The sequence below is a fragment of the Dromiciops gliroides genome, chromosome 1 (assembly GCF_019393635.1).
Source record: "Dromiciops gliroides isolate mDroGli1 chromosome 1, mDroGli1.pri, whole genome shotgun sequence".
In the NCBI taxonomy this organism is placed as follows: Eukaryota; Metazoa; Chordata; class Mammalia; order Microbiotheria; family Microbiotheriidae; genus Dromiciops; species Dromiciops gliroides.
Window position 1 is genome coordinate 77991753 of NC_057861.1, and position 20137 is coordinate 78011889.

The window sequence follows — 20137 nt, forward strand, 5'->3', positions numbered from 1 at the left end:
CTATCCATAGACTGAATGTCTCTAATTATTTAGGTCTTCCTTTAAATAGTTGTCATTATGTAGGTTTTATGAATTTCTATGTATGTTATTTCTCAAATATTTGATGATTTTAGTTTTTGTAAGAGGGATTACTTTTATGACATTTAAAGATTTTTATTGCAAGTAAATAAGCATGCAATTATTTTTGTTAATAGAGTGATATACTGTAACTTCGTTGCACTCATTTGTCTTTATTAATTTTTTGGTTATGACAACTGGATGTTCTAGCTACACTATCATTTTATTTACAAATAGTTTCACCTCTTCATTTCCAGTGTTTAGTGGGAATGCTTCTATTGTTTTTATATTGCCTATTAGCCTGGCTTTCTTAAGGTAGGTACTTTTTATTATGCTGAGGGAAACTACATCTCTACCTATTATTTTTTTGTTTTTTAAAAAAATCACGAATGTTGGCTTTTAATCAAAAGCCTTTCTTCACAGCTTTCTTGATATAATCATATTTTTAAAAACTTTCTTTATATATTTATTATGTTAGCAGTATTTCAGATGCTCAACCAGCCTTAGATGCAGGGTATAATTTTTTTTTATCACAATGAATAATTAAAAAAATTGTTTTTCTATATTTATTTTGACATGACTGAATATATCATCTTTCCTCCAAACAGCTGTCTTCCTTATATCTGTCAAAAGTATCACTATCCCTTTAGTTACCCAGGTTGGGTAATTAACTTAGAGTCCTCTATGACCCTTCCTTTTTCAGTGTTTGTATTCTTTAATCCATCCTCCACTTCTAATTAAATCCTTGATCATGATACTCCTCCATTTAAAAGCTGTGAATGATTCCCCATTGTCTACTAAATGTAAACTTTTGATTATGGCATTCAAGGGCCTCCACAATCTGGAGCTTTCCATATGCCTGTTTTATATATTCATCCCTGTAATAAACTCTTATATCTAGTCAAAGTGTACGAGCCTCTCTGCACCTGTTTCATTTTACGATCACCAATTCCCCTCGCCTAGAATAGGCTTTTTCCTCACATCAGTATAGTGGTGCTTCCTACCCACCTCCCTTCAGGTGCTGCCTTCTCTCCCCTCTTTCTAGCTGAAAGTGTTCTATCCTTCCTCTAATCAGTTTATTTGGACCTCTCCTTTCCTTATTTTATCCTTAGATCAAATGGAAAGACATAAGATTTACTATTGCACAATGGACAAAGAGCAGGCCTAGAAATGAGAGCGTTCAAATCCTAGATAGACACAAAAGCTGCATGACCCTGGGCAAGTTACAAAACCTTTCAGTGCTCCAGGCCATTCTCTAGGACCTTAAGTCTTAGACTTAACCTAGAACAGCTGCTGATCAGCTTTGGCAGGGGAAGTTTCATCACTTGGTGTTCCCTTCATTAATGAAATAGCAGGTGTGGGCAAACCAAACGAAACCAAACGAAACCTTCATCCAAACACAGTGTACTGCATATAGTAGGCACTTAATAAACATTTATTAAATTGAAATGGAGTGTTTCCAGTTATTTCTGTTGGCTCCCTGATTCCTGTCCTAGCCTTGAATTATGAGGCAGGGTTTGGTTTGGTTGGAATCAAACTGAGTCAACCCTGGAACCATCCTACCTCTATAATCATTAGGTGGATTTGAAGCTGGTTGAAATACTGAACCTAGTGAATAGTGATTAATGGGCTGGTAGAAAGGAAAGTCTTAAGCAACAGTCTCTGTCCCCACAGGGATTTTCCCTCTTCTTTACAATATTTTTTATCAATGACTTGGATAAAGTCTTAAGTGATATACTTATCAAATTTGAAGAGGACACAAATACAAGAGAGAGAGCTAATGCATGTTACAGAGAAAAAGTTAGACAGTAGTTCATGTGAAAAAGACACAGGTTTTTAGTAGCCTACAAGCTCAATGAGTCAGCAGTGTTACCTGGCAGCCAAGAAAGCTAACACAATCTTGGGCGACTTTAACAGGGTGTAATATTCATTTTTCTCCTACCTCCACCCCTCCATAAGGGAGGTGACAGTTCTGTTATCCTCCTCCCCAGTCAGAACATACTGTGTTCAGTCATAGTTGCTACATTTTAAGAAGGGCAATGACAAATTGAAGTGCACACAGATGAGAGTGAGCCTGAGCTGTGAGAATGCTGGAAACCATCTTATTTAAACTGGATGAAGAATTTCATGACATGATGTCAACAATTTAGCTCTGATAAGTATGCCATCTATGCCTTCATCAAGTCACTTATAAAAATGCTGTGCATGTGTCTTAGAGATTCCTACCTAGGATGACAGGTTAGACTGTCTCTCCCCTAAGAGTCCTTCCAAATCTGAAATTTGAAAATCACAGATAACCTTCAGCTTCAAAAGGAATAATCATATTAAGGCAAGTCCCAGAAAGCAGAAATGGGAGTAATAAGAGAAAGAACCTAAATTAGTCTTAACTCTGTACTTCAGCCCATATAAAAAAAATCAGCCCATCTTTATATAAATTGGCCCATGTGCAAATTGGCAGACAGGAACTGCAAAATGTAGAAAACATCTGCTTCTTGGCTTAAGAAAACTGAAACATAAGCTGTGTCTGAAGATGCTTAAGTTAACAAGTCTCGTAGCTCTTAGTAGGAAAGTGAGTTTAAAAACAATAATTTTGTTGCTTTAATTCTCACCTCCAATTTACTCAGTAAATGTTATACCTCTATGCTTTTATGTTATGTATACATACATACACATATATGTATGTGTGTATGTGTGTATGTATGTATATATGTAATTAGCTCCACTGTTAAAATCTCGAACCAAGGTTTTTCCTGAATTTCTTCTCCTGTCAATCTGAAATGGGGTAGTTCTTATGGCTGTACTGCAATGGTAGTATGGCCATTTCATGGTCACTAAAACCATTTAGCAGTTTACTTTTTCCAGGATACAGATTCTGGGCAAGGGATCATACCATGATAATCACTGGTGTTTCTTTTACCCCTTGGCCCCAATGCATTATGGGTATTCAATAAGTAATAGGAAATTATCTGGTTTGGAGCTCAGGAAGGCACCACAGTAATGGCTGAAAGTCTCAGCTCTTTTAGTGTTACAGATTTCTCTGACGAGGTGCACCATGACTATATTTTGAGTTACCAAAAGGAGCCCCTATAAGGCTGGCCGGTGACACTCTTCCTGTAGGGAGACAAGAACTGTTACAGAACCACAGGATTTTCGAGTTGGAATAGCCCTCAGTAGTTATTTGGTCCGACCCATACTCAAAAATGTCATCTCCACTACACAAATCAAACAAGTAGTCATTTAACCTCTGCTAGCCGGGAATCCACGCAGTCCATTCCACTCCCATCCTTTTAATTGTTAAGAAGCTTATCTTAATATCAAACCTAAATTTGCCTCTGAAACACCCACCCACCACTTATGGTTCTCCCTTCTCCAAGGTCAAATGGAATAAATCCCATCCCTTTCCCCTATGATAGCCTTTCAAATAACTGAAGAGAGTGATTGTCTCCCTTAGGTCTTCTCTAGGACAGATATTCCCAGAGAGGAGTAACTAGGGTGAACTAGGATGTGACCTAGCTTGAAGTCACAGGGAAATGATTAAGGTCTTCTGGGCTTATGTGATGGGGCATCAGTGTCCCCAAATATCTGTCTTGTCTATTCCTTATCTGAAGACAAAGCATCCTTCCTGTTTTATCATTTAGCCTCCTTTCATCCTGCAGTCCGAATTGTTTCTTCCTACCTGTTGACCATAGCTCTTAGCTTTGACTCAGTTTGCCTATCAAGTCTCTGCACTCAAATCTATTCTCCATATAGCCACTAAAGTGAATTTCCTCAGGCATGGCAATGACCATATCACCACCCAACTAAATAAACTCCAAGAGCCACACTATCGCCTCCAGGATCAAATAAAAACCATTCTGTTTGGCATTCAAGCCCCTCCTACCTTTCCAGGCTTCTCATACTCTTTAATCCTGTGACTATGGTCTCCTGGCTGTCCCTCTTGCTTGGAATGCTCTTTTTCCTCTGCTCTGCTTACTGACCTCCCTAGCTTCCTTTAAATCCCAACTAAAATCCCCCCCTTTTTTTTTAAACTGGAAACTTTCCCCAACCCCTCTTAATTTTAGTACCTGACCTCTGTTAATTACTTCACATTCATTCTCTATGTAGCTTGCTCTGAATATCTTTTTGTTTGCATGCTGTCTCCCCCATTAGATTGTAAGCTCCCAGAGGGCAGGGACCTCTTTTTGTATCCCCAGGGCTTTAGCACAGTGCCTGGCACAAAGCAGGCACTTAAACATTTACCGATGGTTGCTCAGCTCAGGCAGGAATCCTGCCCACATTTTCACAATATGGCATGTTTAAACATACACTGAACCAAAAATGGCATTAACACTTACCCAAACCAATGGGTAGGGTGGGGTTCTGTTGACTACAAAGGGCAAGTTGGCCAGAGCCCATAGATTTCTCAGGCTTATATGACCATCTGCTATGAGTCTTGTTAATTAGCCAAAACTCATTAAATTCATTTTAATATGCGCATTGTACTATAACCCAAGGTGAAGTTTAATTCCTGAGATTTCCTCTCAGAAGAAAGATTTGTACTTTAATGGCTGTCTGAGTCTTGTTAGAGGGTTACTGGCTGGCAAAGATGGTTTCTGAAGAACCACAAAACTGTAGATTTATAAGGGTTCTTAGATACCGTGATGTAGTAGTAGTAGTACTAGTATTAATAACGATAATATACCATATGCTACTATCTTCTAGTCCCCAATTTTACATGTGAAAACACTGAAGTTTAGAGGCACCAGATCTCTGAGCCAGAAGGCCTCTGATTGGCTGTCTAGCTCAATCCATACCTTAATAAGAGTCTCTTCTACATCATACTTTTAAACAAGTGGACATCTAGTCCCTGCTGGTACCACCTCCAGTGGTACCCCATATCCCATGTCACTCCCGGACAGCTTAATTGTTAGGAAGCTTTTCTCTGCATTAAGCCTAAATTTGTCTAAATTTTCCACTGTTGGTAGTCCTGTCCCCTAAGGCTAAGTAGAACAAGGTCTAAATCCTTTTCCATGACAACTATTTTTTTTTTTTTTAGTGAGGCAATGGGGGTTAAGTGACTTGCCCAGGGTCACACAGCTAGTAAGTGTTAAGTGTCTGAGGCCAGATTTGAACTCAGGTCCTCCTGAATCCAGGGCCAACGCTTTAACCACTGCGCCATCTAGCTGCCCCCACCATGACAACTATTTGAAGACAGTTATCATTTCCATCCAACTATCTCTCCTCCAGGCTAAAGACCCCCAATTTCTCCAACTGATCCCCAAACACCATGAATTCAAGGACCATCATCATCCTGTTTTCCTTAGGCCACAAGATTAATAGACATCAGAACTGTTACTAGAGGGGCAGCTAGGTGGCGCAGTGGATGGAGCACCAGCCCTGGAGTCAGGAGTACCTGAGTTCAAATCTGGCCTCAGACACTTAACACTTACTAGCGGTGTGACCCTGGGCAAGTCACTTAACCCCAATTGCCTCACTAAAAAAAAAAAAAGTCAAGGCACTGTAAAAGAAAAGGATGTACAACAATAGAGTCTTTGCCTTCCAGGTGATTACAATCTAATAATGAGATAAAATATATTTGTTGCTCAGATATTTTTCAGTCATGTCTGACTTTGTGACCTTATCTGGGGTTTTCTTGCCAAAGATTCTGGAGTGGTTTGCCATTTTCTTCTGCAGCTCATTTTACAGATGAGGAAACTGAGGTAAATAGGGTTAGGTGACTTGCCAGGGTCTTCCTGACTCCAGGTGTGGCATTCTATCCAATGTGCCACCTTAGTTGCCCATTCATCATCTGTACATATCTTTTAAAAATATAAGTTAGTCAACGAACTCCCTAGACAGCCATTATTAGATAGCTCCCCCTCCTTTTTTTCTTATTGGAATTGTTTTTCTTTTTGTCTTTGGAAGCTCATTCATAAGCTTCCCTTTCCTTCTGTGCTGAATTAATTTCCTTACTTATACAACCTGGCCCCAGTCTTTCTTTCTAGCCTCACTGAAAATTACATCTCCCTTCACATTCTACAGTCTAGCCAAACTGGGCCTCTTTCTGTTTCTCTCACAGCACAGTTCATTTCCTATCTCCATGTTTTTGTACTTTCTCTCCCCCATGCCTCTTTTTCTTCTTTTTCTTCTTCTTCTTCTTTTTGGTGGGGCAGTGAGGGTTAAGTGACTTGCCCAGGGTCACACAGCTAGCAAATGTCAAGTGTCTGAGGTTGGATTTGAACTCCAGTTCTCCTGAATCCAGGGCCAGTGCTTTATCCACTGTGCCACCTAGCTGCCCCCCATGCCACTTCTTAAAATTCCTATTTTCTTTTAAGATGGAGCTCAAGCATCATCTTCTCCATGAAGCCATTCCTAATCCCCCAACTACTAGTGCCCCCCCCAAACTACCTGGTATTTAAGGCTATAAAAACAAAACAGAGTTTATATTTTATCCTAGAAGCTTTAGGAAGCCACTGATGTTGAGTAGGACAGTAATATGGTAGTTTCTGAGATTAAAGAAAATTACTTTGGCAGCAGTGCATAGGATGGATAAGAGTGGTGAGAAGGAGCCTATTTCAAGAATTAAGGCAAGAGGCAATAAGGTCCTTCTGAACTAAGGTGGTAGCTATATGATTGGAGAGAAGGCATCAGATATGAAAGATGTTGTAAAGGTAGAAATGGCAAGATTTGGCAACATTTGGGTTATATGGTGTGAGGAAGAGTAAGGAATCTAAGATACTGTAGAGGTTATGAAACTGGAAGACTGGAAGGAGGATGATGCTTTCAACAGGACCAGGGAAGTTTAGGAGATATTCTATATCCTAAGGTCCCTTCTAGCTCTGACATTTTATGTTTTGTGTTCTAAGCCTTAACACTTTATATTCTATGCTCTAAGGTAACCTTGATTCTATGACTACTCTTTGAGACTAAGAAAAAAAAACAAGGCCTCTTACCAAAGTAAGGTGGTAAATGTTAACCAAAAACAAAGTTATGCTTTCTTTATTATCAACTCCCTCATCATCTTGTGAGAAAAGCACTTTGTAAATTTAAAAGAACTATAGAAAGGGAGTTATTTTTACTATTACATTTACTGGAACATAAGGCTAATACTTAGATTCATCCCCCCCTTTTCTTTTCAAAATATTTTATACATACTTTTATTTTCTAACATCAGTGTCTTTTTAAAATACTTGCTCTCTACCAACCCCCCCCCCCCAAAAAAAAGAACTCAAGCTTGTAACAATACAGTCAAACAAAACAAATCAGCATCTGGGCTATGAAAATATACCATCTCTCTGCCTAGAGGCAGGAAGCATGTTTCACCGTCAGTTCTCTGAAGTTCACATTGAGCACAGTTCTGAAGCATTTCAATGTGGTTTTCTTTGTGGTTTCCAGATCCCCCATTGAAGAACAATTTGGCAAATCCTGGGGTTACTGCTGGGTCTAACAGTTTGCACTGATGGCTGCACCTTGGATTTAGAACATAAGCCCCTCATGCTGCTATCCAGGCTGGTATCTCTGGTTCCTTTTAGAAACTTGGCTTAAAGGCAAGGTCCTACCTTTGTTCAAACCTGTAAGCAGGACCCTAGCATCCATCAATCATCGATTAGTTGACAGAGAGTATATTAAGACAACAGTAAACCTTACCTCGGGCAAATACAAAGGATCCCTTAGGTAATGAGGTCAACAGAGAAGACCCAAGGACCATCTTTTCCCTCCATAACAAGGCTCTGAAGTCATTAGAGGGTCTAATTCAGACCCTGATGGGTGAGAGCTCCCTCAGGAACAATTTAAAGAACCATCAGGCCCATTTTGGGCTTCTTGAGGAGGGGACAGTTCATGGACTGTCCTGGTATCCGACACATTATTGTAATATTTCTACATATGTTTAAGTCCTGATACTTAATTAACTTTGTGACTTGTGGACAAGTTACTTTATTTTAAGGTTATTCCTTCATCTATAAAATGGGGCTAAAATACTTATACTGTCTATTTAATAGAGTTATTGTGAGAAAGTCTTAAAACCTTACAGAAATATGAGTTGTTATGGTAAGTAGAAACAACTTCATTCTCCTATACATTCTTGGTGTCTCAGTTATACAGGAAGCTCTGCTCCTGCTCCCAAGTGGGGTGTACCAGTAATGAAATGCCAGTGTTGAATACCTGTGGGTTCAGGGCTACTCTATATGAGAGTTGGCATGAGGTCTGTCCTGAGGACATGGAGACTATAGCAGTATGAGGATGTCAGCTCCAGTTTCTGCATGGGTAGCACTGAGGAGAGAAAAAACCCAGTAAAACACAGTCAGCATTAGATGGCACCTTACCTTTGGTGTCATTGACTGGATCCATGTGCCGATATATGTAGCCTTCCAGATAGGAGTGAAACTTGGGGGTAGGTGGGAAAAAAGCCAAGCAGATGGCCATGAGCTCCCAGCCTCGTGCCAGGCTCTCATAACGGAAATTTTCTGTAGTCTGTCTGCAGAGTTGGATATAAAGCTCATCTCGTAGACCCTGCATACTCCAGCCTTTGGTGGCCACCTCCAGCGCCACACTGAGCTGATCCCCCTTGGCCCGTCGATCACCCATGTACATCTGGATCAACTTGAAGATCTCACAGGCTTCCTTCTTCACGTTTCGGTCACTGGTCATAATCATAGGCTTCTTGATAGATTCACTGCTCCAAGCCAGCATGTTGGCAATAGATACCTTCCTCCGGAAGAGGCCTTGAGTGTGCTTATTGAAGTGCTTTGAGGCCCAGTTTTCAATGTCTGTCTCAGAAGATGGCTTTCGTAATGTGAAGGTGGGAAAGACACAGCTTGCGCTTGGCATCATGTTCCGGTTCTGTCTGCTATTCTCAAACTGGGCACAGGCGCCAAGGTCCTCAGACTGGATGAGATACAACAGGCAGAACAATGTGTTAGTTAGTTAATACTCTTAGCAGGTATGCTATTGCTAGGTAGCCCTTAAACACACACAGGTCCCAATAAGCAAAATATGTTCAAGACTAGAGACATACAACAACTTAAAAACAAGATAAACAATGTGAAAATAGTGAAAACCATGGCAGTTGTTTTTAGTTTACACAACAGGGAGAACCATCATCATTGCTGGTCAGTCAACAAGCATTTAGAAAGTATTTACTAGCTAACATATGCTAGGTATTGTGCTAGGCTCTGGTAATAAATTTTAGGCTGGCTCTGTAATTACATTGGTGTAAAGAACTCCCAATAATGAAATTCCCCCTACTAATGCAGAGTGGCATCTGCTCTGAAACTTAAGAGTCTTAAGAGTGTTTCAGAGGCACTGAGAACTTAAGTAACCTGCCCAAGGTCACAGAGCCAGTGTATATCAGAAGATGGACTTGAACCCAGGTCTTTTTCTTCTTCCTCTTTTTTTTTTTTTTGCGGGGCAATGGGGGTTAAGTGACTTGCCCAGGGTCACACAGCTAGTATGTGTCAAGTGTCTGAGGCTGGATTTGAACTCAGGTACTCCTGAATCCAGGGCCGGTGCTTTATCCACTGTGCCACCTAGCTGTCCCTGAACCCATGTCTTCTTGTCCCTAGCACCAGCAATTTATTGACTATATGCTTTGCAACCTCTGCCAGGCACTGGGGGTAGGGTGAGGGGGGCACAAAGACAAAAATAAAATAGTCCTTCCTCTTCAAGGAGGTTAACCTCTATTGGAAGAAAGTAATATACAAAATTCTATAAATATAAAATATTTACAATGTAAATAGTTGTCATGTGTCAGAGCCTACTGGATATAAGATCTACTCCAAAGAATTTGGCTTAACCACACACACAATAAAAACCAAGTGGATAATTAATTTGTCCAATAGAGACAAAAGTAGAAAGAAAAAGAGGGAGCATGCCCGCACACCTATGTGTGTGTATTAGGAGGATAATGTAGATGGATAAGTTTGGCCCATAATTAAATAGAAGGAGGAAGATTGCACTGCTTGAAAAGTTCCTTTAACAATCCCAAATGCCTTCCTGAAACAAAGGCCCAACTTTTTAATACCAACATTTTATTACCATTGCTATATGTTTGCAAGTCATGGAACACTACTAGAATAAAAAATGAGAATCAGTCAGAGGGCAATACAAATGAGCATGGTAGGTGCAAGCAGGCTGCAACATAAAACAAGAGACCCTGAAAAAGAACCAGCTTAAAGGATGTGATAAAAGGAAGGCACAATTGAAAAGAGGGGCTGATTACAAGTAGAGAATAAGAGAGAAAATAGATGGACAGTCTTTACACTCCACTGAGATGTGAAGGGAAATAGAGAAACTTTCCCAGCACTTAGGGAGGACAAGACTTACACACGATGGGCAGACATGGATGGGTGCCATTAATCCATATGAATTAGATCACAGATCCATCTGAATATTTGAATATCTTCCCTTAAGACTCTCCCCCAGTGACAATGCATTCATTAAGCTTTCTTTATTCTCCCAGATGAAAGTATTCTCTCCCTTCTTAAACTTTCCTAGATAAACTTTGCCTTCATCACACCCTATACTTATCTCTGAACATTCTGTATCTTTTCATTTCCTGCTACTCATAAAATGTTTGCTCCTTAAAGGCAAAGACTATGCATTATTTATCTTTGTATCTCCAGTGCCTTATACAAATTAACAAATTAATAAATGTTTCCTGAATGAATGTTGAAAACTTGAACCAAGTCTTCTGACTCAGTCTAGCCCATCATCAGTATTAGTAGACATGGTGGCTACCAGCCTGACTCAGTGCTTTTTTACTGGCTGTCCCCAAGGACTGGAAAGCTCTCCCTTTTTATCTTTACCTCCAGGTTTCTCTGGCTTAATATTTAGTTTAAATCTGACATTCTATAAGAGGCTTTTCATAGTAAATGCCTCTCACAGTAAATGGTTTTTTCCTTGAGATTAGCTTCTACTTGCATTCTATGTATGTTGCATATATACAGTTAGATGCATGTTGTCTCTTTCGTTGGAATGTAAGTTCCCTGAGGGCAGAGAATATATTTTGGCCTTTCTTGTATGTCCAACACTCAGAATAGTGCCTAGTGCCTAGTAAATGCTTAATGCTTATTGACTCAATTCCTAAGGCCAACAGTCCGGTTCAGATTGTTATCATGATAAAACATTAACAGCTACTCCTCCAAAGCCAAGTCCATGGTCCATGTTGTGAGGACGTGCGACAATAACAAAGTAAGGGAATGATAGTCAGGGGGACTCTCTGTCCTGAGATTACTATGGTAGGTGTGTAGGCCTGATAGGAACCGTGAAATTCAGACCAGCTGGGCTTTTGCAATACAAATGATTGACTTTGCACCTGGGCCAACATGAGGAAACTGATCCTTTGAAACTAAGACACTGATGAGATGGCCTAGAGCTGCAGTCTGTCCCTATTTGAAACTGTTGTAATGGTCAGTTTGACTTGGATGACAGAGAAATGAGTGGCTTTCTTTTGTATGTTGGTACTACAAGAATGCAAGACATATCAGAACAAATCAGAAACACCAGTGCCTTAACTGCTAGAGATGTTAAAGACTTGAAGATTTTCATTATGTATCAGTAATGTGTTAATGCAAAACCACAAACAGATCTTATTAGTGGGCAAAGGTTTCATACTGCACTATGTCAATGGAACTCTCAACTCCAAATCACTAACAATGTGCTGTGTGGACCAGCACAGGGCAATCATTTTAAAATTTATTTTATTTTATTTATATGCTTTCCTACAGTGAGGGCCTAGTTTAGATTTTGAGATTAGCAGAAACAAAAGATGAAAATTGAGGAGCTACTAACATACGAAGTGGCAGGGAGGTGGTATAGTGGCTACAGTGCTGGGCCTGGAATCAGAAGACTCATCTTCCTTAGTTCAGTCTGGCCTTGGTTACTTGCTAGCTGTGTGACCCTGGACAAGTCACTTAACCCTGCTTGCCTCAATTTTCTCATCTGTAAAATAAGCTGGAGAAGGAAATGGCAAAACACTCCAGTATCTTTGCCAAGAAAACCCCAAATGAGATCATGAAGAGTCAGACATGACTAAAAAACAACTGAGCAACATATGAAGAGAAAAAAAATTCTAAAACTCTGAGGTCATGGAAATATTCAGTTAATGAAAATTCTAGAAATTTCATCTAATAACAAAATGGATGACCAATACAGTACTGATATCTCAGGTGATTTTGTTGTTGTTGTTTGTCCTTCATTCTGAGCAATGTCATGACTTGTACTAAATTGGATTTAAGTGAGGGAGGGCTATGCAAGGTCACCAATCTCACTCTCACCTACAGAGTCATGTGGGTCCAGTGGTAAGATATACATCAAGAAGACTGGAGATGGCCCCAGATGTTTAAGGCAATTGGGGGTTAAATGACTTGCCCAAGGTCACACAGCTAGTAAGTGTCTGAGGTGAGATTTTAACTCAGGTCCTCTTGACTCTAGGGCCAGTGCTCAATCTATTGTACCACCTGGCTGCCCCTCAGGTGAATTTTATTTTTATGCAGGCAATGAGGGTTAAGTGACTTGCCCAAGGTCACACAGCTAGTAAGTGTCTGAGGTGAGATTTTAACTCAGGTCCTCTTGACTCTAGGGCCAGTGCTCAATCTACTGTACCACCTGGCTGCCCCTCAGGTGAATTTTATTTTTATTTTATTTTTTGCAGGCAATGAGGGTTAAGTGACTTGCCCAGGGTCACACAACTAATAAGTGCCCTCAGGTGATTGAAAAAAGGAGATGGATATAGACCAGAATTCCTATTTATTTATGTATTTTAATTAGCATTCATTTTCTCTTCCCATCCTCCCACTGGGGAAAAAAAAAAGGATGAAGAACTTGACTTTGTAAGAAATACGCATAGTCAAGCAAAACAAATTGTCACAATGACCATATTAAGAAAATGTATGTCACATCATGCATCTCTGTCCAGGGGTGTGCTGGTTTAACAATTGGTTCAAAAAACATGCATGCATCAGACACTTTTAAGTTTAATCTGCATCATTACCATTTTCTCTACCACTTTTCTTTTCTTTTCTTTTTTTGTTTGTTTTGGCAGGGCAATGGGGGTTAAGTGACTTGCCCAGGGTTACACAGCTAGTAAGTGTCAAGTGTCTGAGGCCGGATTTGAACTGAGGTCCCCCTGAATCCAGAGCCAGTGCTTTATCCACTGTGCCACCTAGCTGCCCCTCTACCACTTTTCTTAAGTCTAGACAATGAATATACATCAAACTGTGGTTTGTAGCATTTGGTGATTTCTGAAGTGTAAATGCTCACAAAAAACTGAACAATCAAGTTCCTGATAACTGATATGAACTTGCACCGCAACCCCCCATTCAGCAGAGTAGGTGGCATTCACCATTCTGGAATTGTGCTTTGTCATTACATTGAAGTTAAGTCTTCTAAAGTGGTTTGTTTTTACAGTGTTGCTGGAATAGTATAAATTGTTTCCCAGTTCTGCTCACCTCACTACGCAGCACTTCATACAAGTCTTTCCAGGTTACTTTGAAACTGTTTCTTTCATCATTTCTTATAGTGCGACAGTGTTCCAATTATATACTTATATAACAAAGATTTGTTCAATTGTTTCCCAGTTGATGCCTCCTCTTATAGTTCTTTGCCATTGTAAAAAGAGATGCTACAAATATTTTTTAATTTTTGTTACAATTATAACTAATAATGTTAACAACTCATTTATATAACATAATAACTTTGATCTCCATTTTACAGACAAGAAAACTAAGGCTTAGAAAGGTAACTTGTTTCTGGTATTACAGGTAATATCAAAGCCAAGATTCCAAGTTCATTCCTCTTTTTACTATGCTATGCTACCTCTCATTTCTAAGAGTAACTGGGTTTCTGAGAGTGACTGTTTGTTTTTTGGCAGGGCAATGAGGGTTAAGTGACTTGCCAAGGATTACACAGCTAGTAAGTGTCAAGTGTCTGAGGTTGAATTTGAACTCAGGTCCTCCTGAATCCAGGGCCAGTGCTTTATCCACTGTGCCACCTAGCTGCCTCCCTAACAATTTTCAAGTTTCTGGCTTTTATGTGTGTAATGTGGTGGGGAAGAAAGAAGGATGTTAACTTGTCTGTGAATTATCTGGGCCTCTTGTCTTTCCACCTGTTGAAATACTCACCATTTACATTTTTTGGGTATTCTGCTGGATACCTCAGGCAGAGAGGGAACAATTCCATGCCAGTCTACAATGATTTTGCCATTTTCTGAATTCTTCAGAGCACTTAATATCTACGCCACTCACATGGTCTGTAACCTTACCATGACTGACTGTTTTATGACAAACATGTTCAGAGAAGGCCACTAAGAATGTGGAGTTTATGTCCTGTTTACAAAGATAAGGATCTGGGAATGTTTAAGCTGGAGAAGACTCAGGGGGAAGCAACTACAATCTTCAAGTCTTCCAGGAGGACTGCCATGTAGAAATGGTCCTGCACTCATTTTGCTTAGGAAGAACTAGGGTGCAGCAGATGAGAGAGAAACTTTGCAGCATCTCCTACTCATCTTGTTCAGCCTGTATCCTGACAAGAACTTACTTGGCAGCATGCCTAACAAGGGGCTTTACAACTAAGATATCTAGGGATGAGGAACTCACCTGATGAGGCAGCCCACTCTGTTTTTGGACTGCTCTAATTATTAGGAAGTTTCTCTTTACACAGATGCCTGCCTGCAACACTGTCCCCACTGTTCTTAGAGCTGCCCTCTGGGGCCAAATACAAAACAAATGCCTCTTTCACATCATGACCCTTTCCATATGGGAAGGCTGTGTTCATCTGTCCCTGCTTCCCTCCCTCTCTTTCTGAAACCATTCTCAGGTTTCTTTAATACCTACCGACCGACCGACCGACCGACCGACCGACCGACCGACCGACCGACCGACCTACCTACCTACCTACCTACCTACCGACCTACCGACCTACCGACCTACCTACCTACCGACCTACCTACCTACCGACCTACCGACCGACCGACCGACCGACCTACCGACCTACCGACCTACCTACCTACCGACCTACCTACCTACCGACCTACCGACCTACCTACCTACCTACCTACCTACCGACCGACCGACCTACCTACCTACCTACCTACCGACCTACCGACCTACCTACCTACCGACCTACCTACCTACCGACCTACCGACCTACCGACCTACCTACCTACCGACCTACCGACCTACCTACCTACCGACCGACCGACCGACCGACCGACCGACCGACCGACCGACCGACCGACCGACCGAGCGACCGAGCGACCGACCTACCTACCTACCGACCTACCGACCTACCTACCTACCTACCTACCTACCTACCGACCTACCTACCTACCGACCTACCTACCTACCTACCTACCGACCTACCTACCTACCGACCTACCTACCTACCTACCTACCTACCGACCGACCGACCGAGCGACCGACCTACCGACCTACCTACCTACCGACCTACCTACCTACCTACCTACCTACCTACCGACCTACCTACCTACCTACCTACCGACCTACCTACCTACCGACCTACCTACCTACCGACCGACCGACCGACCTACCTACCTACCTACCTACCTACCTACCTACCGACCTACCTACCTACCTACCTACCTACCTACCTACCTACCTACCTACCGACCGACCTACCAACCTACCTACCTATCTACCTACCTTCCTACCTATCTACCTATCTATCTATCTATCTATCTATCTATCTATCTATCTATCTATCTATCTATCTATCTATCTATCTACCTACCTACCTATCTATCTATCTTTATCATCTATATTTATCTCTTCCTCTTTGCTCTACTTCTGTCTATATCTATCTCTCTATCAATCTGACACAATAGGATCATAGATTTAGATTCAGAAGGGACCTCAAAGACTATCCCATTCACTTACCTCATTACATAGATAGGAAACTGAGGCCTAGGGATTTTAAAGGCCTAAGGTCACTGTTAGCAATTTGAAATTTGAGATTTGAAACCAGGTCCTTTGACTCCAGAACCAGCAATCTTTCCACCATACAACATTGCCTTTCAGTTTCTTCACCATGCTCTGGATCTACTCTAGTTTTTCAATTTCTTTCTTAAAATTTGGCACACCAAACTAAACCCAATATTCTACAACATAATATCATTAGACTTTGGCTTGATATAAGGAAAACTTTTCTAATAATAGATTGCTTTGGGATGTAGTGAGCCCTCAGTATTAGGGGTACCCAAGGAGAGTCTGGATGCTGAATAGGGGATTACTGATGAGGTAATGGGGTGTTGGACTGTAAAATCTAGAGGGGTTCTTGATATACATTTTCCTGGTGGTAGAATAAGCAATGACGTAATCAATTTGAACCCAAGAGAGTGCATATGAACCCTTGCTAATTGGAGAGCTGAAGAAAGTTGGAATGACCTTGCAAGAATATAAGAGCAGCCAACCACAGGTGCCTGCCTATCTATCTATCTATCTATCTATCTATCTATCTATCTATCTATCTATCTATCTATCTATCTATCTATCTATCTATCTATCTATCTATCTATCTATCTATCTATCTATCTATCTTTTTTTCCTGCAGCATAGGTGCCTATTTTAAAGGGAAAGAAATATGAGCCTGGATTTTTTCTTCCCAATGTAGCAAGTTGGTGTGCTACCATCCTTGGGGATTGTCAAGTAAAAGCTAGTTAGGAATTGGGTAAATGAATTGAGGGTCAAAGTCCTCAGGTGGATTGGGGTTTGGTTAATCTCCTTTGCTTTGAGTCTATTTTCTTATGATATTCGCTGATCTTGACAGCTTGAAGATTCTATGTGAATAGGCCTAATCACTCCACTGTCAGCTGTTAGAATTCTGCAGACAAGGACAAAGTCTTCTATTTGAAAAATTCTTGAAAGAATGGCATTAATAGAAATAAAAGCAAAATGTTTTAGCCTCAGATCATATCAATCACTCTCCCTGAGTGGATGATTGATCTAAGAATGTTTGACAAGTCCCCTGCTGCTTGTCAGACCAAAAATTGTGACTGAGCTGGGCTGCTCCAGTGTTGTTTCCTTGAATCACATTATGTAAGAGATAGAAGGGAACTACAGAAACTATTTGATTCAATTCTGATTTAAAGTGGAATCCTCTTGACAGTGTACCTAGTTCTAATAAAAGATTTCTGGTGATAGGGAATTCACTGACTATCAAGAAAGCCCATTCCTTATTTTTGGAAAGTTCTAATGATTAGGAAGTCTTTCCGCAGAGTGAGCCAAAATCTTCCTCTCTTCAACTTCCATCCACTGCTCTATGTTCTACTTGCTCCAGAGCTGGGCAGAACAAATCTATTTCCATTAGTATGTTAAAGAAAACATGCTTGAGTGAGAAATGCACAGAATTAGGAGGCTGATGTGTGACCATGGGTAAGTCACTTGACCTCTCTGGATCTCATTTCCATCATCTGTAAAATGGGGATAGTAATGTTTACACTATCTAATTTCCCAGGTTTTTGTGAGGAAAACTGTGAATCTTTTTTTTTAATTTGAAAACACTTATTAACTGTGATTTTTTTCAAGATGGTAGAATATGATTAATTGAACATACACACAAATGTATGTATAGGTGTATGTATGTATACTCACACACACATATACCCATTAGGGCAACAAAAAATCCTGTGAATCTTAAGGTGAAATTGAAATGTGTACTATTAATATGTTTAAATAATAGCTATCATTTACATAATGCTTTATAGTTTGCAAAGAGCTTGACACATTATCTTATTTATTACAAAATATACAAACAAATTTTCTTCCCTAGTTATTTATGTCTTGCCCTCTTAAAATCATTTTGGATTAGTTTGTATATGCTGTATGTTTACTTAACTATGTATATGTTGTATCCCCACAGTAGGATGTAAATGATGTGTGAGGGAAAATGATCAGCATATATCATAGAGGATATGATCTTGTGACCAGTCTGGCTAGACTGTAGTTATGTAAAGTGAAACAATGTATAACAAGCCTGGAAAGGGGGGTTGTGAAGCCAAGTTGTGAAGGGCTTTAAATGAGAAACATGATCCCTCTAGGGAAGCATCGAAGCTTCTTGAGCAGGGGACAGACCTGGTAAGATCTGCACTAGAGGAATATTACTGTGACAGTTTTGTGGAAGGTACAATGGAGAAGAGAGAGCCTAGAGGCTGTTGGACTCTTAAAGGTGAATGATGAGCAGCTGAACTAGAGTGATGATCATGGGAGTGAAAAAAGTAGGGCAGATGTAAGAGATTCTCGAAGGTCAAATGGACAAAACAGCTACTGACTGGATTATGTGGGGTCGAGGAGAGTGAGGAACTGAGCTGGAGTTTGCAACTCCAAAGTTGGGAACCTGGGAGACTGGAAAGATGGTAGTGCACCTGACGAAAACAGGGAAGTCGGAAGAAGACTCCCCCCCCCCCCCAAGACAATGTGCTCTGTTTTGGAAATGTTGAATTTTCAATGTCAATGGGACATCTAGTTGGGAATGCCTAGGGTAGTTAGTGATGTGGGACAAGAACACATATATAAAAAAATATATGAGATTCAACCTATAGAAATTAATGAGATCACCAAGTAAGAGAGGATAGAGAGAAGAGAAGGGCATTCAGGACAGAGTCTAGGTGTATATCTACAGTTAGGGGTCAGATAGGACCACTCTAAAGAGTGGTCAGATAGGAAGGAGGAAAGAAAACCAGGAGACAGCAGTGTCATGAACGCCCATGGACTATTTTATTTTTGTCTTTGTATAACTAATATCTAAGAACAGTTTTTCATTTTTCATTTAAAAAAATTTTCATTTTTAAAAAATTGTACCTATGCCTTTTATGTCAATATCACATTCATTTTGGAATATCCTTCTCTCCTATCTCCTATCCAGTGAGTCTTTCTTTGTAATAAGATAAAAACAAATAAATAAAAAACAGAAACAACCAAAAAAACCCCAAAACAATTGTTCGGCAAAATCAAACAACACTGTATCTGACAGAAGATGCAACATTCCAAACCCATATTTCTCCTCTCCTCTGACCTCTTCAATGTTTTTAATTTCTTTCCCAAGGCCAAGTTTGGTCATTATAATCATGCAATGTTAAGTTTAGATTTTATTATTTGTGGAATTAAATTTATCCTTATTAAATATTATTTTACTGCATGTAGCTGATAACCCATGGTGTGTGTGTGTGTGTGTTTGTGTACACACACAGGGATTCTAACTCATAGCAGTGTACTGTCATATAAGGTACAAAGGAGTGAGAACTATTGCTCAGCTGTTTCCTACATTTTATCTTGTTTTCTCAACTAGAGCAGTCATGAACAAATCAGACTCCTGTCATCATTAACTACTTTTCTTTCTTTCTTTTTTTTTTTTTGGTGAGGCAATTGGGGTTAAGTGACTTGCTCAGGGTCGCACAGCTAATAAGTGTCAAGGGTCTGAGGTCACATTTGAACTCAGGTCCTCCTGAATCCAGGGCTGGTGCTCTATCCACTGCGCCACCTAGCTGCCCCATCATTAACTACTTTTCAAAGTTCCTACTCCATTCTGGCCTTTTCATTATGAAGTCTTGAAAGTTTCCTAGTTTATTAAAGCTCTTTTTTTTCTTGGAAGGATTTTACTTAATTTTGCTGGATAGGTTACTTTTGGTTATAAGCCTTTGTCTTCTGCAATACTGTATTCAAAGCTTTCCTGTCCTGTAGAATGGAATGCCACGTTTTGCGTGATCCTGAGGGTGGCCTCATGGATCTTGACTTTCTTTCTGGCTGCTGGCAGTACTTTTCCTTAGACATGGAAGATTTGGATTTTGGCTATGATGTTTCTGGGAATTTTGATTTTGGTGTTTCTTTCAGGAAGCAACCAATAGATTCTTTCTATTTTTTCTTGGTTCTAATAGATTTGAGCATTTCTTGTTTATTATTTCTTGAAATATGGCAGCCAGAACTTTTTTTTTGGGGGGGCGGGAGAAGTCATGATTTTTCAGTTGTTCAATGATTCTAAAATTATTTCTCCTTGACCTGTTTTCTAGGTTATTTGTTGATGGATTATACCTTAGGTTTTCTTGTTTTTGGATTTTGTTTTAATATTTCTTGGTACCTCATGAAAGTAATTG

General features: G+C 40.2%; 1 protein-coding gene across 4 annotated transcripts in view; it reads right to left on the minus strand.

The window, feature by feature from the left end:
- ARHGAP39 (Rho GTPase activating protein 39) overlaps nucleotides 1–20137 on the minus strand; it is a 399852-nt gene that overhangs the window by 38759 nt on the left and 340956 nt on the right. For all 4 annotated transcript variants that reach the window (XM_043976255.1, XM_043976256.1, XM_043976257.1 and 1 more), the window contains one exon: nucleotides 8361–8922. In XM_043976255.1, coding sequence (XP_043832190.1) covers nucleotides 8361–8922 — 562 coding nt within the window. The remainder of the gene's footprint in view (nucleotides 1–8360; nucleotides 8923–20137) is intronic.